Genomic DNA, 24,201 nt, shown 5'->3' with positions numbered 1-24,201 from the left:
TATACAGACCAGCCACTGAGGAGAGGATGCTTCTTGGATTTAGGCTGCTTCCTAACAAGGAGTGCTGTATAGCCAAAAATTCCCACTGTGGGTTGGGTGAGTTTTGTATATGACTACCAGCCTACCTGTGAGTACTTTGCCTGGTATTGCCAAGAGCTTCTCAGAAGCAATTTTGCTTCTTTGTGAGGAGAGTAATCCTTCTTATGTGGAACTGTTTCTCAATTTAAGGTAGTAATTCTCTTGGTGAGTAGTTTACATTTTTATCAGTTTCTTATCAGTTGCAATTTACTTATACATTATGAAAATCTTTTTCTTTTCCATTTATATATCTAATATCCTTATTTATACTGTGAAAGCGTTCTTTCTAAGCAGGCGTGTCCTGCTGGCTGTAGAAATGCCACTTAGCAGTTTATCAATAACGGATAATGCTGTGTATTCATACAGAGAAAAGCAGCTGTACTCAGTATCTTAGGGAAGCAGTGGTTAATACACTGAGTTATCGTGGTACTTCACTTTGCTGAGCCTTTATACTGAAACTTATGTGGGTAGCTACATCCAGGAGATAGCAGTGTCTGCCCCTCCCTCTGGGAAGAAGGCTGACATGCTGATGGTCGTAGCTGCCAGAGAAGTGCAGCTGGGCTTCCCTTGTGATTCTCTTCTCTGATATTTGTGAACGTTCATGTATATTCTTACTCTGGAAATTCACGGAGTCATAGGGGTTGGAAGGGAGCTCTGGAGATGATCTAGTTGAAACCCTTGCTAAAGCAGGTTCCCTGCAGTAGGCTGCACAGGAGAATTCCTTTGCATTTTTAAGAATCTTGCTATGGTTTGCTGTTTTGTTTTGTAATAATGGTATTCCTCACTGAGAACTTGATACTGTAGGAGATCTGACTGTTTATTCCACTTTTTCATGGAAGATTTTACCAAACTAAAGGTCACTTATTTGTTACCTTGCATATAATATTTTAGACACAAAAAGCCTAGGAGAAAACAAGGATTATTTTAAAGGTAGCACTGACTATGACAGTGAGTCATCTTTTATGAAGAATTGTGGAGGTTTGACATTGATGGGCAGCTCACCAACACAATGACATCCTCATACTCCCCCTTCTTCAACAGAACAGGGGAAGAATGAGGAAAGGGCTCGTGGGTTGAGATAAGGACATGGGGATCAATCATCAGTTAACGTCAAATAGAAAAGATGGACTCGGAATAAAGGAGACTAATATAATTTATTACTTATTGCTAGCAAGCTAGAGCACTGAGAAGTACAAGCAAAATAAAAATGCTTCATCCACTTCCCCCAGAGTGGTGCAGAGGAGTAGGGAAAGGGGGTTGCACTCTATCTATGCTGTTCCTTTGTGGTCCCTCCTGTGGGATGCAGTCCCCAGGCTGCAGCTCTGACAAAATGTCCCCAACGTGGCTCCATGCCGTGGGGCTCCAGCACTGTCCCCACAGGCAGCAGTAGCTCCCCCAGCCCTCCTGTCCCACTGCAGGCTGGTCTCCTCAGGCTGTAACTCTGGCCCAGGCTGCTCCTGCAGGAGTATCCGTGGGCTGTGGCCTTCAGACTTCATTTGCTGCTGGACTTCAGGCTCCTCTATTACTGCATGTGGAGCTCTGCTCCATGCGGTGCCCGTGGGACTCTTCTGGGCTGCATGGAGCTTCTGCTCTGTGTCTGCAGCACTTCCTGCCCTCCTTCTGCACTTACCTCTGTTCCTGCAGGGCTGCTTCTTTCCCATATCTCACTCCTCTCTCCCAGCTGCAGTTGCACAGTATTTTTTTCCTACCATAAATGTGCTCTCCAAGCATTGCTCATGACTCTGCTCTGGCAGTGTTGGGTCCCTCTTGGAGCAGCTGGAGATGCTTCTGTTATGACATTGGGCAGTGCTGGGTTGTGCTCAGAGAAGTTGACCCTGCACCCCCTTCACTACCAAAACCTTGCCAGCTGTACCCGATAGAAGAATAAAACTTGTAAATATTTTGAAGTGTTTGTGAAAGAAGGGCTACAAAAACATAATTGTACAGGTCCATTCTTTGCTTTTTCACTCTGTGGTGTAATGGTTAACCTGTCATTTCTCTTTCCCTTGTAACACCTACCTTAACTATCGTGCTGTTTAAGCGTGATATGAATAAGTGGGTTTTATTTCAGCTTTCTAAGAAGTTATATTAAACTTGTTGAATAAATCATGTCCTCATGAAACTTGGACATTGCTATCACTTCCTGCATGTCTCAGCAGAAATGTCAGACAAAACTAATCATGGTAATACAACTGAATGCTGATTGGTGCTAGCCTTAAACTTAGAAACTGACAGATCAAAGATGATAATCAGGGTAAGTAACATTGTCTCATTTGAGGATCTAGGATAAAATCTAGAAGTGCAAATGTTTAACCCATCCTGTAACCTCCTCCTTGTCAAAGAAACACCCTCCAAAGAAAGACTACAAAAGCATGAGTCATTAATGGCTATTCCTCTCAAGCAAAGAATTGATTGGCTTTGTGTTCAAACTGGTTGGAGAAAATTAACTTTCTTCACAGCAGCCCCAAGTGGATCTGTGTTTTAGATCTGTAACCAAAACAGCATGAATAACACAGACTTGTTTTTCCTATTGCTGAGTGCTAGAACTAAGCTAAGAACTTCTCAGCTTCTTGCACTGCCCTGCCAGTGAGCAGGTGTGGAGTACACAGGAAGGGGATGCAGCCTGAAGAGTTGACCTCAGCTGGCCAAAAGGGTATTGCATACCACATGATGTTGTGTTCAGCAATAAATCTGGAGTGGATATAGTTTGTACAAGTAGCTCTTGACTGGCTAGGTAAGGGTCTGCTGGTGCTGGGTGCTAACTGGAATGCCTTTGCATCACTTAATTTATTTTCCACTTTTTCTTCACTCATTAACTGTCTTTCTCCTTCCTCTATACTGTTAAATATAATATTCCTATTATACTGTTTTAGTCCATACAGTTCTCACCTCATCCCATCATTTTTTTTTTTCTTGCTTATGTACATTAATAGCTCCAAAAAGCAATGCCATGGAAATCAATAAGAGGAAACTGGAACAGATACAAAAAGCACAAAACCACTACTTGATAGTGTATGTGCTCAGCTACAAGACACTTCTTCAGCACAGTGGTCAGCATTAGCTATGTGTTGTCGCTATTAATGAATAGGAGCCTGGAGTTTTAACATTTCATGCTTGTAAAAATCTGCACCAGTGAATATGACCCACTGTTACTGTTGCCTCTGCTGAAATACACTGCCCTCACATCTGCTGTTTGCTTTCCATAAACGTTCAGCAAGCATCGATGAACGTCACTGGATACAGTTTTTTCTATTTGAAGAATTTTACACTTTTGCTTCATGTGCACTTCTATGTCAGACTGCCCCTCTGCTACTGTCTGTCACACAGCAACAAAATGTAATGGAATACTGATGGGAAGGTTCACCCCTTAGTGCTGTACCACCAACATCCACCACTGATGCTGTGGACCAACATTAAAACAAGAGGCATTACTTTTAGAGCATACCTTGTCTTTAGTTCAGGCCTGTTCTTTTATAGGGAATTGCACTGAAATTTTTGCCTGCTGCTAACAAATAAAAAAGCTATAAATGTCAAGGCAGTGAAAAGTCAACCTCAGTTTGTTTTACATTTTCAAATATAAAAGGTATTTAAACAATTTTGTAATGCAACATTATTTTGCTTTTAAGCCATGTAATGGGTGGGCATTTAAAATAATGTAGTATATATAAGACCTGTGAATCATATTTAATGTACATATTTCTCATGATTTTCATGAGATTTCATGATTTTCACTAGAAGAATAGGATTACAGTATATTCAGTTTTAATTTTTCGGATTTGAAATTGTTATACTCTTGTTTTCAGTTGTCATACATGTTTTACAGTGTTATACAAACCCTCATATATAATTCTAATGTGAAGATAAATCTGCACTCCAGAGTTGTTTGAACAAAATGCTTTTAAAGAAATGCAGCAGGTGATTTCTGCAGCAGTCATGTAATTGCATAGACACACTGTGTTCAAAGTGTTCATCATATTCCATAATGCAATGGTACCTGTGCCTTCTGTTAGTTTATATTGTTCCTAGAAGCAAAGTAAAATTTTAATTTTTTGAATGTAACCTTTATAATTTGTTTAAGAAGTTGATGTAGATGTATGACAGACAAAGCTCTGCAGTTTCTACATAGTTGATATTTCATTGTTATTCTCCCATAGATAAATTGGTGACCTCTTTTTATTAAGACTGAAATATATTTCTTTTTCTAAGTTAAAAAGAGATAAAACAAGATAATTGTTAACATTCCTTGCAATAGATACAACTTTTAGCTACAGACAATTTCTTCAATAGGTAAGAAAGGAAGAAAAGAACAAGGAAACCAAGGAATGCAAATCGCTACTGTATGCCAGCACACTTTAGGCAGTGTGAAGTAACATGAAGCCAAGTGTAGGGGAAGGAAAAATATAGAAGTTGAAAGCACTGAAGTGGAAAGCTAAGAAAAGGTAAATGAGAAGAGCAGCATACTTTGCAAAGTTCACAAAGAAGTCTTTTACTATGGTTTGGTTGTGAGGGAGGCTGTGATGAAGGAAGAGAAAGTATGATGGAGATGGCAGATTTTCTACTGTTGTAGAACAAGCTGAACTTATTCGGTCTAACAGCCTTTTAGCCTTTAGCCTAACATACTTTTACAATTTCAATGTTATTCTGTGTTCCTATCTTTATCTGTATAGTGCTTTACAACAGAGATAAGTGAAAACTTCTTGCAGCAGAACAAAAGAATTTTTTTTGGCTTCTTCCATTTTTTTTTTTTTTTTTTCCAAAAAAATGTGCTGTCAGTTAGGAAGCTAAAAATAAAAGCTCTTTTTTCCTATTGATTAGCAGCTCATTTGTACTGTCTGTTCTATCCTACAACCCTAACAGAGATAACTTAAAATGTTGACAATTTTTTCTGATAGAAACAACATTATTTATTTCAAAACATTGAGTTACTCTTAACAAAAGCAGACAAAACATCTTTTAAGAGGTATTTTAATAACTCATAACCAATCTTCCAGGTGAAGAAGTATCACCATGACAGCCCTCAGCTTGAGTCTATTCATTTCCAAATCTACTATACACACAGTAGCAGAATGGAATGGAAATGTATGTTCTCCATTAAGCTGTTGCTTTAAAGACATTGTTCAAACCTTTATAGCTATATTGCAAAATTCACAAGTTTATACTCTTCTTTAAAAGATTTGATCCTCAAGAGATACCTATTTTTTCATTTGATGGCTCTTATATTTGATGTCTCTGCATTTTTTCCATCACGTGATACAGTAATCAATATGTTGCCATGTAAGTGTCTCTTGCTGATTTAATACATATACAGGTAACAGGAAGTCAGATCACCCCTAACAATGAAGGAAAAAAGAAAAAGAAAAGAAAAAACAGGAAACTAAGGTTTATAATTCAGAGAGGTAAACCAGTGAATCAACTCTAGAAAGTCATTTATTTCCTTTTAATATATGAATAAACTCAGATTTTTTTTATCTATTCATATAATCTCTGTGGACAAGGAGAATCTGATTACAGGGTTTACCAAAGGAATTAGATTTATGCATTGTTTGTGTTGACAGCCCAAAAATAAGAAAGCACCATTGTTTACTCCACCGAAGGTTGTTTGAATCTTCTACTGGAGAGGAAGATAAAAAATTGCTGTATGGACAACTGAATGCACATATAAGGGTACCTGGGCTTATTTAGAGTACTGTCCTTGATGAGATGAAAAAAGAGATTAAAGTAAGATACTCATGGATCTGAGAAAAGGAAGATTCGAGCTATTAAAACCTTTCCTGTGAAGAAATATCTGGAGTGTAATGCATGCTTTAGAAAATGTTTAGTGGCATAGATAGGTATGGTTGCTATTTAAAAATAAAAAATAAAAAAGAATCATTGATTACTACTCTCGTCTTGACATCAATACCCTTCTACGACTGTATAATCAATGTGCATTGATTGTGGCCATGGATATTCTAAAATTATTTTTAAAGATGGCACATACTACCAAACTTTGTATTTTCAAGTGTTTAGCTTATTTTAGAAGTCATACACTGGAGATATTAAACTTTGTTCACCATCGCAGGGAACAGAAAAGATCACAAGGCAACTGTGGTGTGAAAAAAATGCTCAAATTAAATTGAACATGCTACTAAGTGCAAGTCTGCCTATTTGGAGTCACTGTACAGAGGCAAGTACTTCTGCCACAGAAGTCAGTTCCAAATAAATAGTGACTAGAATAATAATGAATTCCTCATTCCTCTAATGCATTGTCAGGCATAGCTAGACAGAAGAAGGCAAACATGAGTGTTTTTGAATTGTAACATTCTGATTGAAAATACTTGCCAAAACTACCTAGGGCAATACTCTACAAAACAGCAATACAGCATATTTTCTTAAAGGAAAATGATACCAGTAATGCCTACATCCCTCTTAAAGATTCTGTGATGACAAGGAGTGAAGTATTCATCAGCAGGATGAGGGAGGAGGAGCATTCATACTTTCTGCTTATCATGAAAAAGAAATATGCATCTGCATTTATATGTGGGGTGAGGTAAAGGCCCCTTTTTCATGTGGGAGTCAGCACGGAGAAGCATACTGCAATGCAGCAGAGAATTTGCTTTGGCTGCTTGAGGGCTAGCTCTGTCAGGGAGCAGCTGTTGGGCAACATTGCCTTCTGCATGGCAGCAACTCTCCTATTTAAAAATAAATAAATTATGGAGTGTATTTATATGGAAAAAGAAATAGAAAGTGGTCTTTTGTCTGCTGCTACTTATTAGCAATATTAACGTTTTGGAGATGGCATTTCTTCTTTTCTTTGGCATTTTTATTGACTCATTTACTTCTCAATCTGTGTTTTTGTTCTGTCTTTGTCCTTTCCTACTCTTCTTTAAAGTAATCTCCTTATTTAACAATTTGCTGTTAACTAAAGTAGTAGCTTTTTCAGTTTTAATTTTTCGTGGCTATACTTGCATTATTAATAAGCTGTAAAAATCTTGTATACGTTCCTCAAAATTTTCAGCTAATGTAATCACCTGGCCAGACCATCATCAGAGTCTATAGCTGTTGCTTTAATCACTTACCACTTTTTATTCTACTCATCTGTCACTAGAAACACTCTTGGTTTTCTTCTAGCTTTTCTGGTATTGTATTGTTATCTAATAAGAAATGAAGGTTCATACTTGTATCTTATGGTTACAATTTCTTTCATTATTACAACAGATAAATTAGAAAATATATGAACTAAAGGTTTTATGTGCTTTTTCTCTTCCCAAAGTGTTGCTCTATTAACAAATTTTAATAAGTGGTTCAACCACAAAACTTTGTTTGTCTGCCAACCTTAATATCGTGGATGTTATGGATAGCATGCTTATGCATTTTTATTTTTATTTGCCTTTTTGTCTTCCTGAATTTTACTTCTAAATAAAATCTTGCACATGAGTTGCGAACTAAACTTTATATTGCACTTCAGAAACAATTCTAATTTAAATTAAGGCACTCAACTTACCTTCTGTAACAAACATAATTTATTGCACTGGAGAGTTCTCAATTTAATTGAGTGTCAAATCACACTGTCGGGGGCAGTTCATCCTCCTGTATTCCTGACACGCGAATACCGAGAGGCAAGCAGTGCCCCCAAGGTACAACTAATGGAGGACAGCATCACTGACCACTGCTTGTGCTGATTTCACTGAGAGGTTCATATGTCAGTAATTTTTTATTTATTTATTTACTTCAGAAACGTTGAGATAAGTTTTGTGCAATTACCAGAAGTTAAAAAATATATTTAAATTATTACTATTGGTGTTTATATCGCAATTACTGCTTTTGTATTAAAACAGCTCGTATACTGAGTTTCAATTGAAATTCGTGGGTGTTTATTTCTAACAAATACTAAGCAGTTGGAAATTATATATATATGTCAAATAAATATAAACTTTGAGTATGTACAGAGACAAAAAAAAAAGAAATCTGTCAGTCTCCATTACAGACTTTAAGGAAGCACTATTTTGAACTGATGATGTACTCTATTAAGATAATGAATGTACGATGTTCATTCATTAGATTTTAATTCTTTTCACTGGAAACATTTCCTATTCTTTAAAAAAGAAAAACAAACAAACAAAAATAACGCAAAAGACTAGCTCAATATACAGTTGAGAGAGTTTTTGATGGCATATACATTAAGGTGGAAGATTATCAATAGAGAATGGGTGTTAAATACAGCAGATGCATCACTAGATGCAAAAGAAAGTACCTTCTTAGTTTTAATGTTTTTCTTATGCACAAAGAAATGTGTAAATGTTTGAGGCTTTACATGTAAGTTGGAAGTGGTAGGCTATGGAAGGGCAATACATTACCTATTGATAATAAGAAATAAGATACATATTAAGTTATTTACTATGAGAATGATGAGGTACTGGAACAGGCTGCCCAGAGATGTTGTGAATGCCTTGTCCCTGGAAGTGTTCAAAGCCAGGTTGGATGGGGCCCTGGGCAGCCTGATCTAGTATTAAATGGGGAGGTTGGTGCCCCTTCATGTGGCGGGGGGGAGTGGAGTTTGATGATCCTTGAGGTCCCTTTCAACCCAAGCCATTTTATGATTCTATGGTTATGATATGATACTGTGACACACATAATCTTCTCTGTGTATCTTGACATTCTTCCAACTGAAGACACAATTTGCAGTCCTTATGATAAAATGAATAAGTGCTATTATTTTATAAGGTTCTTCCTTTTCTTCAGTCTCTATGTCACTCTGCAGTTGTAAAATAGCATTAGGTTGTGTTCCAATGCACTGTGTTATAAAATGATAAGATACAGTTTGACACAATCCAAGGCAGAAAACACAGTCAAAATAAAAACTTATTCTGTGACTTCTTAGTGTAAATAAAAGAGAAACTGGAATTGCCTGCTGTGCTAAAGTAATCAAACTTCTGTTATAATACCTATAAGTCTTCTGGTGCGTTTCTGTAAGATGTATAGAGTTCATCTCTTTTCTTATTTAATCCTTTTTTTTGTCTAGGTCTAATCCATCTTTTACTGAAACTAACAAAAGTGTTCCTAGAGTACTGGAAAGTGTATTTGACCTTTGTGTCCCTTTAACTGGGCTTGAGGGGTTTTTGAAAGAAAAATATTGTAGAACAATAGTTCTCTTACATTTTCTTATTAAGTTTTATGGCTTAAGGTCCAGCTTGTCCAATGCAATAGAAACGGTCATTCACGTCAGGCTGCTCAGAGAGAGGTAAGGAATGCACCCATTAGCTCTTACTGACAGAAAGAAATGGTGGACAGGGGAGAGAATAGAGAGAGAGAGAGTGACAGAAAGGTCACAGTTCTACAGAGAAATTTGAAAGATCGCTAGCAGCAGTTTATGAAGTCCCATCTTTTAAAAGAGTCTTGTACATCAGGCATATCCAGGGTTACTTGTGGCCTGACCCAGCCCATGCTGTGGCTGCCCTTAGTCCTTGTGGCAGTGGCTCTGTCCTGCTTGAGTGCCCCACTTTTGTTGTAAATATGTTGTATCTTGTTGTAGCCAATTTAAAAATTTTGTTTTGAAATTTGAATTTTGCCTATATACATAATGAAAGTTGATTAAAAAAAAAAAAAAATTCAACTAAACTTAGCCATAGCACAGTCAGTTAAAATACAGTGTTAAGATGTGTACCTGCCATACAACATGCCTGTAATCTGTGCATTGCAAGGCGCTACCCATCTTCCATATCCTACTAATTATTTTTCTAGAGGGTTTGAGGCTCTGGTATGGAGCTGTAGTTACTCTGATTTTGGTCATGAAGCACGGGAAATCTCATTATTTTTCATAATGGTCTTTTCTGACCTTAATGATTCTGTGGTTCTATAGTGCCTCATTTCAGTGGTGAATGAATAGTTTCAGAAAAGCACTGGTGTTCAATAATAAATGATCAAATTGTTAGAGAACACCTTGTTACTGTTAGAGAAATCAAAAGAAAGTTTAATTTATTAAACTGCTAATTTGTGAAAAATACCAGATAACTTATATACATGTCCACATAATTTAAATTTGCCTGCAGTTTCAGCATGATTCCATAATAGAATGCTTGTAAAAAATGAAATAATAATGCCCTGTACAACTGCATGACTGCAGTGTGTGTAGGTGAGGACAAATCTCTGTGGCCAAGCTGCACCTGCAAGCACATCCACTCAAGGGAAATTACTGAGCCTGCACTAAGAATTTCTGCCCAAGACAGAGGTGACCAGGGCAAATTGAACAAGTGTAGTTGCTAAGTGAAAGCCTTGAAGAGAAAACAGACCACTGGGAATTACTTTCATCCCAATTGTTTTAGGCTGAAAAAGCTTCACTTCATCACATTCTTATGGCAAGGTCATCACAAAAATAAGGGATGATCTGTTGCCTAAATAGAATCTGCTATTGTTACTTGTGACAGATATCTTACCATCATTGTCTCATTAGTGTTTATGGTAAACAGCCTACTCTCACTGGGGCAGAACAGTGATGTTTTAAAATGTACATGTATTTGTTGATGCCAAAGAGAGTGAATGGTGATTGGAAGGTGGAGTGCTTTTTAAGATTCCTCTCCAGATTAAATTGATCTTAAATAATGTAGATGTCTTGGTTCTGTAGATTTTTTTATTTATTTATCTATTATTTATTTATTTGAAAATTGTATAAAATTCAAGGTAAGCTAACATGTGGACTTTTCAGATGCATGGGAGAATTTTTGAGTAGTATACAATTCAGTGTTTATTTCATCTGAAAATACTGATGTGATGAGATAAAAGCTGACTTTTGGCCTAGGACATTTATTCTTTAACTGACCATTTAGATGAGAAACTCTGTCAAGAGATTTAAAATAGTTGAAAAGCTTCCATTCAGACTTGAGTTCTATAAAATTGTAAATCTATTGAAATAATTATTCCTTAGAATATTCATCTATTTATTCCAGGAATTGAATACTTAGGCAGAAAACTGATGTACAAACACCTAAATACTCTTACTAACACACTCTTACAGTGTTTTAACTTGTTCAGATGGTGTGTACGTAAACACAAGTTTTGACGTGTCCCCTGAGTTAGTCTGGGAATTCAGGCTAGACAGGACCGCAGGAAAGGAGTTGGAATTAGATAATCTTCAAGGTTCCTTTCAATCCAAACCTTTCTATGATTAAATGACACCTGAACTTCTCACAGGAACAGAGTACCATTTCTCAGACTGCAGCCATTGTAAGATCATGCGGTCTGGCGGTGAAAATTAGCAGTTTTCAGAGAACACAGAAGACTTCTTGGTCGCAGCATCATCATTTCTCAATCTCTTTAATTTTGGAATGTGATGCTTTTAAAACTTCTGGATAGTAGTTCTGTTAAGTTACTGAATCTGAACTGAATTTCTCAAGGTCTTTGCTGAGAATTATTTTGTGGATTTTGATGTCTGAGTTCCAGAAATCATAGGCGAGAGAGATACAGCAGAGAAAATTGCACGTTACACTGTGTCTTTTATAGCAGTGAGTGGTTACTTCAACACAATAACATGTATTTATTAGAGCAGATGATTACAACACAGTACTTTCCTGTTACATTTTGTGAGGTAATGGCAGCTTTTTTTTTCCTGCTCCACATCCAGAAGTGATTTTTCCTTGTTATCATTACTTTCCTGTTTTGTTTGCTTAGGCTCTTATCCACTGGATACATTTTGCAGTGTGTAATTTTTTGTAGAGTGTACCATTTTTCATATTTGAAAGTCTAACAAAGTATGATAGATATTAGATGACAAAAATAGTAGCAATCATTTCTAATGTTCCCACCCCCCCCACAAAAAAAAAAAAAAAAAAAAATGCTTGCATATTATTAATATCCAGAGCAATTAAGGAGAAATTAGCAACCCATTAGCATGCAAGTATCTTCATGATAGTGAAAATGTTGTTTGTGTTTTAAATTACTTAAACAAATTCTGACATTTGTCCCTGACAGTCTGCTTAAGTTTTTCTCCACTGTAATTTTAGCAGTAACCATATAACTATCCCTGGAAGTAATACTTGTTCAATAGGAGTGAATGAATGCACATCAGATCCTGCTGGCCCTGACAATAACCCTTAATGTAAGGTTCCACCTAATAGCTTCAGATGTACCTGCCATCTAGAATATAAGGAGCCATGTAGTGAAATTCTCATATAAATCACTGTGTGGCTGGGCTATGTCAGAATGGATCACAAGGCAGCGATCTCCCTGGAGAGTTTAAGTGTCATTGTCTGACTGGTAAAAATCTCTTTTGTCATGAGGAATTTAGGTTAGCCTAAAAGAGAGGTCTTAAGAATATAAATGCAGCATATCTGAAAGAATGACTTTAAATACTTGACTGTCACGTTTCCACTGTCTAAATTAATGAAATATCATTTTAGACCCTGTGGGAAAGAAGTAGACTTATTTTGATGGGCAATAATATATTCTTAAGTACTGCTTCTAAATTTGTTTGCTGAAATACTTTATGCAAAAATAGATTTTGAATATTAAAATTTGTCCCTAAAACCACTGCCCCTTGTTTTTTTTTTTTCTCTCTGAACAGTGACAGTGAGAGATACGTTTCTCAATGCTGCAATGCTACCAGTAGATTGAAAACACAGAAATAAAAGCATTCACGGGTCATGGTTCTTTTTTCAAATCTTTAGAATTATTCTTATTTATTTTTAGTTTCTGAAGTAAAAGCATACTGGCTTTTCTGCATGGTGTCTCCACTTTGATGACCTCACTTAATCACATACAACAGTGATACATTTGTCTGTGCATAGCAGTTATCATTATTGATAAATGTTTCAATTTTACTTCATCTTAATTTTTATGCTTTATGTAGTACTTCAATAAGCAGATGTTAACATCTATTTACAAAGGCAAAAATGAGATACATGCTTAAATTTTTAATAACAATCAACAGGGAGGAAGATTTCAGCTGTGTGAGAACATTGCACAGCTGGTGTTTTGGATGGAGTAGAAACATAGCTTGAAGACACCTTTCTGCATCTACTGATTTAAAAACCAAAGTGACTGCATGTGCAGGGCAGTTTTAATATGCATTTTCTTGTATTCATGCCTCAAAGGCTTATTTTACAAGCAAGGATTTCTACAGCTCAGTATGTTTCAGCAATTTACTCTGATGGTCAGAAGTTGCTGTCTTACCTCATCTAACCAGCTGTTCAAAACTGAAAACATTTCCAGATCAGGAGCTCTTCAGTAGTGCCCTAAGGACATGGTTTACATTTCCTTTGATTTGAAGACTATGCTAAACTAGGCTTAAGTAGGACTGAACTTCTACATTTTTTGTAGTGGTCTACTATGCAGCATCTGCACTTATTAAAATTTAATTTATTAGGCTTCTTTTTAGATTTTGGAACTATTGCTGTACATGGTAGGAATACAGATTTGATTTCTTGTGTCTTTGACCAAAGGTTTTCTCTCTTTCTCATTGATGTACAGATTGTTAAGGAACTCAAGGTCAGATACTGAGCAACTTGCTGGCACACTAGACTTTTATGGCAATATCTGCACTACTGAAGCAAGGCATTCAATCATAAATCTTTTTGAAAATGAAATATGAAGTTCAAGTCTTCAGTCAAATTTGGTATTCAAGCTTGTAAAACATTGAAATTGATATTTACCTCACTGAACCAAATTTGTGGTTTAAGTCTTCAGTAGCTTTTCATGCTGTAATTGTTACATTATAGTAAATAGGTCCAGACTTCTTTGATCTTAACTGAAATATTACTTTTGCAAGAATGTTGAAGTCTTTAGAAACTGTTCCAGTGCTCTATTAATAAGCAGGCAGAGAACTTCAAACTTTTACTTTCACAGATTTTTCTTAACAGTTGTTACAACAGAAGTGTCTGATGTTTGAAATTTGGCATTTGGAGTTCATCACTTGGATCCTATCTCCACACACAGTACTTGATTTTTTTTATTGCTTTATATCAATTAATTCAAAATTATTTAGTAAATTTGAAAATATTTTTCAGTGAAACGATATTAACTTGCAATACTGTGTTCTAAAGTAAAGACGGTGTTATCTGTGAACCACGTGATTTTCTTCCTGCAAGGTGGCTACAGAAATTGATGCCATTGTCAGTGTGCCAGTATCTTGAATGTAAAATTTATATTCAGGTTTTATCTTTGAATATATTTGTAAATTATGTGTATGTGACCCTCAACGGGAAACAAGGGTGCTAAATGTTTCACATAATTAGATTTATTATTATTATATTATCATTGTATTATAATGAATTAAAATAATGACATTATTATATTTATTATTTATTATTTATTATTATTATTTGTTAAAATATATATATTATCAAATTCTCTTGCTTCAAGTATGTCTTCATCCTACAGTTCTTTTGTTTCATTTAAAGGTGATTTGTATATGAAAAAAGTTTTCAAAGTAAGTGGAATATTTTACTCTTTTCTAAATAAGAATTTAAAGGTACTTAGCAGAACTGATGTCTCACTTGGTTGTTTTTTTTTTGTTTTTTTTTTTTTTTTTTTTATTTTTAAAAAAAAAAATTTTTTTTTTTGGTTTTTCTATTTTTCTCTATTTTTTCATCAGGTTTTACTGGTCAGTTTTGTGAAGTGGATGTAGCTGCTTGCCTCTCACAACCATGTGGGGCCTCCAGCATCTGCAAAGACGTGTTTGACGGCTATGTTTGTTTCTGTGCACCTGGTTTTATAGGTGGGTTCAATAGAGAATTATGTAACATCTAATTAAGTCAGTCCTAAAAGCACAGAAAATCATGATAGTACAATTTAATGGTTTCTGATTCAGGCAGAAGCAGTTTCTGTTTTCCAGCATATGAGTATTCAGTTGTAAAATCACTGACTACAAGGGACTACTTCCACTTCAGCAATTCTTATTTTATACTATTTTTAACAGGATGTCTGTCTCACACAGATGGGATTGTAGCTCCTGTAGCCATATGGAAATTGGCTTTAATTTATCTGCTTGTTACTTCCTGTGGCAGTAAAGCTGTAGTAATAAGGACTTGAACTGCCAACTCTACCCTCAAGTTCCTAGACAGACTTAACTACTCATGCTGAAATCTATCCCACAGGCCATTGTCATTAGGACTGGGTATGATTAGATTAAAATTACTTTGGAGATGTCATTGTGCTGTCATTATAAATCAAGATTGCAGTGTCAACTGAAACAATAAACAGCATTTTCCTAGATAAAGACTCTGATCATTCTGATGGCTTGGTTGATATTATAATTGAGTGCACTAGGGGTTTGCTGGGCAGCAGGTCAACTCTGTGGTCTAGATCTATCCTATCTAAGAGCCCAGACAAGATTTGGCTTGTAAATCAAAACAAGTCTGATTCTAGTCTCTATAGTCAAGGAGGATGCAGGAAGACAGAGGGATTCAGATCTCAGAGATTTGTTTATGATCACCTTGCCTCTCAAATTGTTGCTCTGCATCCTAATGTAGGCATCCACTTAGACTAAACAACCTGTAATTTAATAACAGCAGGACTATTGTCTATAGCATAATGAAATCTTACAGCTGTGGTTTGTTTATTGTTATTATCAAAACATAAAATTGTTTGATGTTACTTATTCTTGATGAGGTCTTATTTTGTTGAAACATTTGTTTGGAGTCTTATACTCACATCTACATAATATTAGATTACTATTTTAAGTTTATATTTTTCTATGTCCATAGTATTCAAAACACCTCAGAAATAATAATGAACATTTTTGCTATTATCATCCATTTGGATGTCATATGCAAAATGCAAATAAATACTTTCTGATCTTTTTCTACCTTGCAAGCCAGAGACAATATTAGGTTTATCAGTTCTAAACAACAAATCAGCATCTATAAGCTTTTCTCCTACATGTTTAAAAATTCATAGAAGTATCTACTTTTTTGAATACTAATTTAAACAAAAGTTAATGAAAATCTTTGGCTATAATAGAGACACTTCCGAATATTTCCCATGGTGATATTTGGTTTAACAAACCATACTTTCATGATGTTTCAGTAAAACTCATAACCGTATTTCCTTCAAAATACAAGAGTACATCTATAATTGCATCTTTGATGAGCATTGCATATTAAATATACATTTCACCTTTGCCTTAAATCAATAAATAAATTTGTTGAGGGTAGTTATTGGATAACTGATAAAAGATTGCCTCAATTACTTCATTTTGTTGTTCCTATTGCAACCAGTATCTCACGAGTGGCACGTTCTGAATAAAGTGATTCCTTCACTTGTTTCCAGGTAATAACTGCGAGATTGAGGTGGATGAGTGTCTTAGTGACCCTTGTCACAGTGGAGCCACTTGCATTGATCATCTGAACAGCTTCAGTTGCATCTGTCAGGATGGATTTAAAGGTATTAAAAAGACACAGAAATATAACTTCACAAATCTATTTGAGTTTTACGCAGAATTTTTTAGCATGTCAGATTGGATACCTATGTACTTGTAAGTGTCATCTGAAGTTCCAAGCAAGTAAATTCAGTGTGAGTACATCTTAACTGAAGTTATCTACTTTCTTCCAATGACTGTATGAAAATGGGTGTTTTCTGCTGGCTGTTTCCCATGCTGATGAAAATCAGGTGGCTTCAGTGAAATTTTACAAAAAGTCTATGCTGTTTTCTGTAAGCTTTTTAAACTGCTGACAGGTTATTAAATAGAATCAGGCAAAAAAGATTGTTTTGTTCTTGGCATACTGGTACAATTCATGGGAGAAATGTAATCAACTCTGATAAATGAATGCAGTGCTATGTGCAGTTAAGCCTTACTTTGAGCTCAGGTTAGGAATTTAAAGTGCATCCATTTTCTTTCTAGTGCTTCATTAAGAAAAAATTCACAGATTTTTAACTACTGAAATAAAGTACTATGCAATTCAAATGTCACATGATAATCTACTATGTCTGTACAATTAGTGATATTCAAAATAACTAAAGCTTGATTTTATTTTTTTTAATAAAAAATTTTCGAACCTACCAAACCTTGTAATTTGCTATTATTTTTCACTTGTTCTTCAAATGATTAAAAAACAACAGAACAGTCCACTTACAAAGTCTGTCACTAATATTTCTATACTCTGAGAAGCTATGTGGTTGTGTTAGCTATAATCTAGACTGAAGTAAATAGTGTTCTTCTCTTTGTCAGATTTCTTTTTTTCATTTTGTATATGCTGTACTTCCATATAGAAGACTTCCTCTCATGTCATTGCAATGCAGTCTGCTAATCTAATGTAATTTGTTTTCTATACTTCTGTACTGAATTAATAATAATTTATAAGTTATATTTTAATGAGTTGTATTTTAATGAGTTATATTCTGTTAAAATGTTGCTACACAAATATGTGCTATACTGTAACTTCTCTATTTGACTGACTGTCTTTATAGGCACAACTTGTGAAACAAATATAAATGAATGTCACTCTTCTCCATGTCTTCATAATGCCACGTGTTCAGACCTTGTTGGTGGCTATGAATGTATCTGTCTATCTGGCTTTACTGGTGAGTCCTGTTAGTAGTAAACGATGTTTTCTATGAAGAGGTATTCTAAAAAGCATGCATTAAGATATCATTTACTAATTTACTTTTCTTTCCTTGTCATTTCTCCTTATCTGCCCTGACCTAATGTTTCATTTCCATGATAGCAAACTGGAACACTTGATTCCATCTGTAAACAAAACTGCACAGCTACAGACGTATTGAATCATATAATGTTTGAGTTGTAAGGGACCTTTGAGATCATCAAGTGATCATCAATCCCCCCCTGCTATAAGCAAGGACACCTCCCACTAGATCAGGTTGCTCAATGCCTCATCCAGCCCAGTCTTGAATGTTTCCAAGGAGGGGGCATCACAACCTCTCTGGACAACCTGTTCCAGTGTCTCACCACCTTGACAGTAAGGAATTTCTTCCTAATATCTAGTCTAAATCTACGCTCAGTTTAAAATCATTTTGCCTTGTCTCATCACTACATGCCCTTGTGAAAAGGTCCTCCCCAGCTTTCTTGTAGGCCCCCTGCAGGTTCTGGAAGGCTACTATAAGGTCCCCTTGAGCTTTTTCTTCTCTAGGCTGATGAGCCCAAGGTGTCTCAGCCTGTTGTTGTAGAGGGAGGTGCTCCAGCCCTCATATGATATTTCTGACACTTCTCTGGTCCCACTCCAACAGCTCCATTTCCTTCTTGAGTTGGGTGCCACTGAACTGGTTGCAGTACTGCAGGTGGGATCTCACAAAAGGAGAGTAGAGGGGCAGAATTGCCTCCCTTGACCTGTTGGTTACACTTCTCTTGATGCAACCCGGGATACAGTTGTCCTTCTGAGCTGCAAGCATGCATTGCTGGCTCATGTTGGATCAACTGACACCCAGAAGTCATCCTCCTCAGGGCTGTCCTCAAACCATTTTCTGCCCAATATGTGTTTGTGCTTGGGGTTGCCCTGACCCAGGTGTAGGAGCTTGCACTTGGCCTTGTTGAACTTCATGAGGTTTGCTTGGGCCCTCAACACAAGTCTATTTGGGTCCCTTGGAATGGCATCCCTTCCCTCTGTGGTGTCAACAGCTTGGTCATCTGCAAACTTGATGAGGATGCACTCAGTCCCACTGTCTACATTACCTGCACAGATGTTGAGTAACACTGGTCCCAGTACTGATCCTTGAAGAATGCCATGCATCACCAGTCTCCACTTTGACATTGAGACATTGGCCACAATTCTCTGAGTGCAACCATCCAGCCAATTCTTTATCCAGTAAGTCGTCCATCCGTCAAATCCATTTTTCTCCAATTTGGCAATCAGAACATCATGTGGGGCAGTTTCAAATACTTTGCACAAGTCCAAGTAGATGTCAGTTGATTTTCCTTTATCTACTGATGCTTCAACTCCATAAAAAAAGGCCACAAAATTTGTTGGGCATGATTTGCCTTTGGTGAAGCTTTGTTGGTTACCACTAATCACATCATCTGTCTTTTCCATGTGGCTTAGTAGGGCCTTCTGGAGGATCTGTTCCATGATCCTGCCAGGCACAGCAGTGAGACTGTCTGGTTTGTAGTTCCCTGCACCGTCTTTTTTTCTATACTCAAAAATTGGTATTATTTCTCCTTTTTCAGACTGACATGACCTTTCAAATATAATGGATCGTGGCTTAGCAACTTCATCTGCCAGTTCCCTCAGAATACATAGATAGATCTTATTAGATCCCATGGCCCCTCCATGTTCTTTAGATCATCTTGAACCCAATCTTCACTTACACCAGGCAGATCTTCTTTCTCCAAGTTCTTAGCTTTGGTAGATAATTTAGTCTGCATTCCAGGAAGATTTCTTACCACTTAGCAACTCAGAAATAAGTTCTTACAAATTTATGGCAATAAGAATTAAATGAATGTTGACATTTGTATTGAAAGATCTTTGTTGGGGTGATTTATATCTGCTGCTTCTCAAAAGCTGCTTGAAGTTACTGTGGTGCAAATGGAATGTAACTTGGAACCTGATTGTCTTACTAAACATTCACGTATTTTGTCTTTTCAAAGGTGCAAGATGTGAAACAGATATAGATGAGTGTGCTTCATTTCCCTGTAAGAATGGAGCCACCTGTGTTGACCAACCGGGTAATTACTTCTGCCAATGTATAGCTCCATTTAAAGGTAATGAACACCAAGGGAGAAGGGAAAGCAAACGTAATTAACTATAGAAAGCATTTCTGTCAATTGTCTAAACTCATTTCACTCTTCCTACAACATTATTAGTCTTTCATTTTCTCAGGCAAGACTCTTAAAATGACCAGTCAGTTGCACCCTAGGCTGTGAGTAATGTGAAGTAAACTTTATTTATGTATGTACTTGAACTGTTTACTTATTTATCAAAATGAATAGTATAAAATCAGTTTGCTAACAAAACAAGATTATTTACAAAATGAGAGGCATATGCTCAATGACCAACCATAACAATTTTGTTCTAAACATTGTTCACTCTAATTTGATTTGTGGCATTTTCTAAATTACGTTTCTATTCCCAGATAATTATTTATAGTTATCTTGGAATCCATACATCATGTGTGGTTATTTATGTTGATACTTTTAAGGAAAATACATTTAAAATGTAAGTTTTATTGTGATCCTTATCAGTGAAATGTTGTGGGGTTAATTTTAAACATTTGGTACTAAAATTTGAGACAATAAATCATGCAGTGTTTTTGTGCAAATCTAGTTTAAGTGATAATTTCCATTAAAGATGCTTGTTGATTTATAAATTAAATATAAACACATTTTTCCTCCCGCCGTTCAATATAATGATACATACTTAGGATTCCAGAGTAATCATTAAAAGACAATTTTCCTTGTATGTTGAGACAGCAGGGTTTTTCCCCTTTGGGGAAGATAGTTGCATTGAACTCATCATTCACAAGAAAAAAAGGAGCTCTAATGTTCTTATTATTTTAGTTAATGGTCAAAATCTAGTTTGTCATTTTTATTGGTTTTAATTTATGTTCTGCTGGATAAAGTCTAGTAAGATAACGAATAAATGAGTAGCACAGTTTCAGAATTTGCACTGCACAGAAAAATGTGAAACCGTTTCCAGCACAAGGTTACAAATATTGGTCTTGGAAGTAGTTGTTTCACAAGCAGCCAGATTTTCAGGAGACTTTTGTTCTCATTTAGATATTTAAATAAATTATTAAAATTTCAGAAAGTCAGCATTTCTGTAGTCATCCTTCAAGAAGCTAGCAATTTCTATTGCTCTCAGTGGTAAGGTTAACTCCTCTGGAAAGATTCATAAATGGTAACTAACTGAGATCCTCTGAAATCATAAAGCTCTTGGTATAGAATGCTTAAAATCTTGTTCTAAGGATTCTTGTTTAAATAAAGGATTTTTGAGATTTCTGAGTTCTTTACAGGCTAACTTGGCATTGCTTTAAATCAAATTCTTAAACTGACACTACCAAGGTTCATGATGGTATAAATAAAAGTAAAAAGCAAGGTTCATATGAGCACACTACCACAATCTCTTACCATCTGTTTATTTAGTATTAGATGGATGTAAGCGTAGTCTTTAACAGATTCACAGGAAGCCCAAGATAAATAATGGGAAGCTAAACTCTATTTTCAAGTTGTGTGGTAATACTCTGGTTATTGTAACAAATAACTTTGTGTGTACCTTATTACAGAATTATTTCACTGAGTAAGTAAAGACATAAAAGTAATATAGGAATATCTGTTTTAGTTGTGAATATTTTCATAGAAGTTCTTGAGTAGTGAAAAGTATACATGCAATGTTGTGAATGTCACCATTTCTTGGAAAAAAAAAAATTGAAGTTGTATATCCCTAATATGTTGTAACGGTTTGATTCTTTGGTCACACAATCTGACTTACAGACTGTGCATCACTACAAAAAAAAAAAAAAAACAAACAACCACCAACATAAACCACTCCAGAATGTGTAGACCAACCTTCTAATATGTAGAACACAGAATTAAGGAATTCAGAGCATGATTTGGACATTCAGGTGCACAGAAAAGGTAGACTTTCAGATTAACCTAGAAATGGATTTAGCTTACTGATATCATTTTGTATACATTTATCAGATTGACTATTTCCTTGGTTAGTGTGGAAAATCTGTTTATTGTGACAAGAAGGCTTAAAAAAGATAGTTTCCTCTCCTTTCTTTCCCTGTTGCTAAAATCCTTTTTTTTTTTTTTTCATTTCCCATTCATTGGAGGACAAGCTCAGCTGCTTCTCATTTTTTTGTTTCACTGACTTTTTGATACTTTATATTCTGATAAATCTTACATTCATCCCAAGTGACTACGATAATTCAACGAAAAAATAATATTTTTACTGCATTTGTGTGCTTTTATAAAGCGTGGGTAGTTCTACTATGACAAAATATTTTAGTTCATCCACTGGTTTTTCTAGACGTCTACGTTTTTTAAACACGATGATACTTAAGCACTTGTAAATATCTAGATTTTCCTTCAAATGTCTGATGGTCCTGGCTGTGTAAAATAACTCTACAAGCCAGATGTGTGTGTGATGTTTTCCTGTGTGCACAAACTGTTTTGGAAAATCTGATTTCTGCGGTAAAGTCAATAGTGGATTATTTCTTCTGCCATTGTTGCTGTAACTCTGACAGTGACAAAACAAATACATTCATCTCCTTAAGTTTCACCAGATAGAGGACTTCCCCTTAGCTAGTGCAGATCATTGGTCTTTCTATATGTTCAGATATTTCATTGGAATTATTATAACTGAAATTGCTACCTTTCATTTTTTCCAAATGTTCTGCCTGAGAGTACTAGCAGTCAATCTATGCACAGCTCAAAAGAAAACTTAAGAAGCATTTAGAATTCCAGATATAACATAACATTGTTGTCATCTCCTAATAATATTCTAATTACTAAATATGGTATTTGAAGTCTTGTCACCCTATTTCAGCTAAATTTCTTGTCCTGTGGAGGATGAAATTGAATTTCTATTTTCTGAAGATATAGAGTTTTACCTTTTGTACTGATGAAGTATGAAATAATGTCATTCAAAGTCTATATAATTTTATATCATAATGCTTTAGACCTTGCTGTCAAGGAAGCTCTACATTTGATAAAAGAATAAAAAATTTACAGCAGATTACTTCATCAGTGAAGAGACTTTTATGTCAGTCCACATGAAAACCCCAGTAGTTACTGAGGCTCACTGTGCACGTGTTGTATCTATGATCAGACAAAAAAAATATAATAGCATCTATATATGTTTCTTCTATCTGCCATAAATACTGTGTATACTTGCAAATATATTCTAATTATCTCGGTATGATACTGCAATTTTTTAACTCCAGTTCTTTGTTTCTTTCACTGACTTTATATGGTACAAACTACTATTATACTTCATACTTAAACACTGAAGGGCTACTTACCACCGAGCCACTTACTTCTACTGTTATACAATGTTCTTTTCCTATTTTGGAAATGTTCCCTCTCCCACCTGTTTTATATCGTATCTGAGATACCACACTTATAGTTATCTATATGGGACATTTTTTCAAAGGATATTCAGAAGTTTAGCTGTTCAGAAACAAAGGAATGTGATCAGCTAGTTTTCTGCAGCTTTCCCTATTATTGGAACTGGGATCAGGAAGAAAAGTTAACTTGATCTGGGTACAGGACAAGTCAAAGAATGTAATGTCAGCAATAGGAGACAGACAGCTTAGAGCTATATTTAGCTACAGTTTTGGCCAATAAATTCTCAGTGATAGTCTTTCCCAGTAATTTATGTGTTAAAAAGGGCTCTCAGTTCTCTTATGAGCTTGATTCCATTACAGAATCCTAGCCAAAAAGGAGTTATAATAACTTTTCTATTATGATATTGATTCTACAATTGTAGCATTTCTTTACTGGAATCACAGTTATTGTGGAACTGATATTAAGTGCTGCAGAAGAGAGTGTGTGATAAACATGTGAGGCTGTAGCTCATTTAGGAGTACTAACAATTTCATGGAAGGTAGAATAAAAGCACCAATATCTCTGAATGGAAATACTGTTCTGTTCCATTAAAAATTCAAAAACACAGTTCACGAATAGTGCCATTAGGAAATTATGTAGCACTCAGTGCTATGCTTTATCTGTATATAAATATATATATTATCCATATATGGAGGCATGTTAAATAGGAACCTGAAATAATTTATTTTATACAAAGTAGTATGAAGCAGAAGTTAATAATTTTATTATGAAATCAACAAGCTCCTTCTTTTTCCATGAAAAAGAGAAAGACTCCTAATTCTTTTATGCTAAGTTTTTTCTAATTTTTTTTTTTCTAAGCCTCTAAGCTACCTTATCTGTTGGCCTCTTGCTGGTCTCCATCATCATTTAGCAAAGTACCTTTCTTGTCTTAAGCTATTTATTTTGTTACAAGGATGAAACATATCTGTTATACACTTCCATCTGTGCCAGCAAAATCAGAAACATCTTTTTGAATTCCTGCAGTTTTATTTGCTTTCATGAGTTTGAAGTTTTCAAGTATCTTAAAGCCTGAAGGGCACATTAGTTCACAGATTTTAGCTGAGTCTTTCTCAGCTGTATGAGGTTCATAGCTATCCACGTTGAGGTGACTTTTAAATGCTCTGCTACTAAACAGTTTTTTTACTCTCTGCTTT

General features: G+C 35.5%; 1 protein-coding gene across 1 annotated transcript in view; it reads left to right on the top strand.

Annotated features, from left to right (window-relative positions):
- The window catches only part of EYS (eyes shut homolog), a 660,788-nt gene that overhangs the window by 125,010 nt on the left and 511,577 nt on the right, over window positions 1–24,201 (top strand). The window contains exons 8-11 of the mRNA XM_042829470.1: window positions 14,642–14,764; window positions 16,318–16,431; window positions 17,455–17,568; window positions 19,586–19,699. Coding sequence (XP_042685404.1) covers window positions 14,642–14,764; window positions 16,318–16,431; window positions 17,455–17,568; window positions 19,586–19,699 — 465 coding nt within the window. The remainder of the gene's footprint in view (window positions 1–14,641; window positions 14,765–16,317; window positions 16,432–17,454; window positions 17,569–19,585; window positions 19,700–24,201) is intronic.

The sequence above is a fragment of the Centrocercus urophasianus genome, unplaced genomic scaffold, assembly GCF_019232065.1.
Source record: "Centrocercus urophasianus isolate 14NV4802_14NV808 unplaced genomic scaffold, USGS_Curo_1.0 seq_10, whole genome shotgun sequence".
Classification (NCBI taxonomy): domain Eukaryota; kingdom Metazoa; phylum Chordata; class Aves; order Galliformes; family Phasianidae; genus Centrocercus; species Centrocercus urophasianus.
Note: the sequence above shows the minus strand (reverse complement) of the source record. Positions and strands in the feature narration are given on the sequence as shown.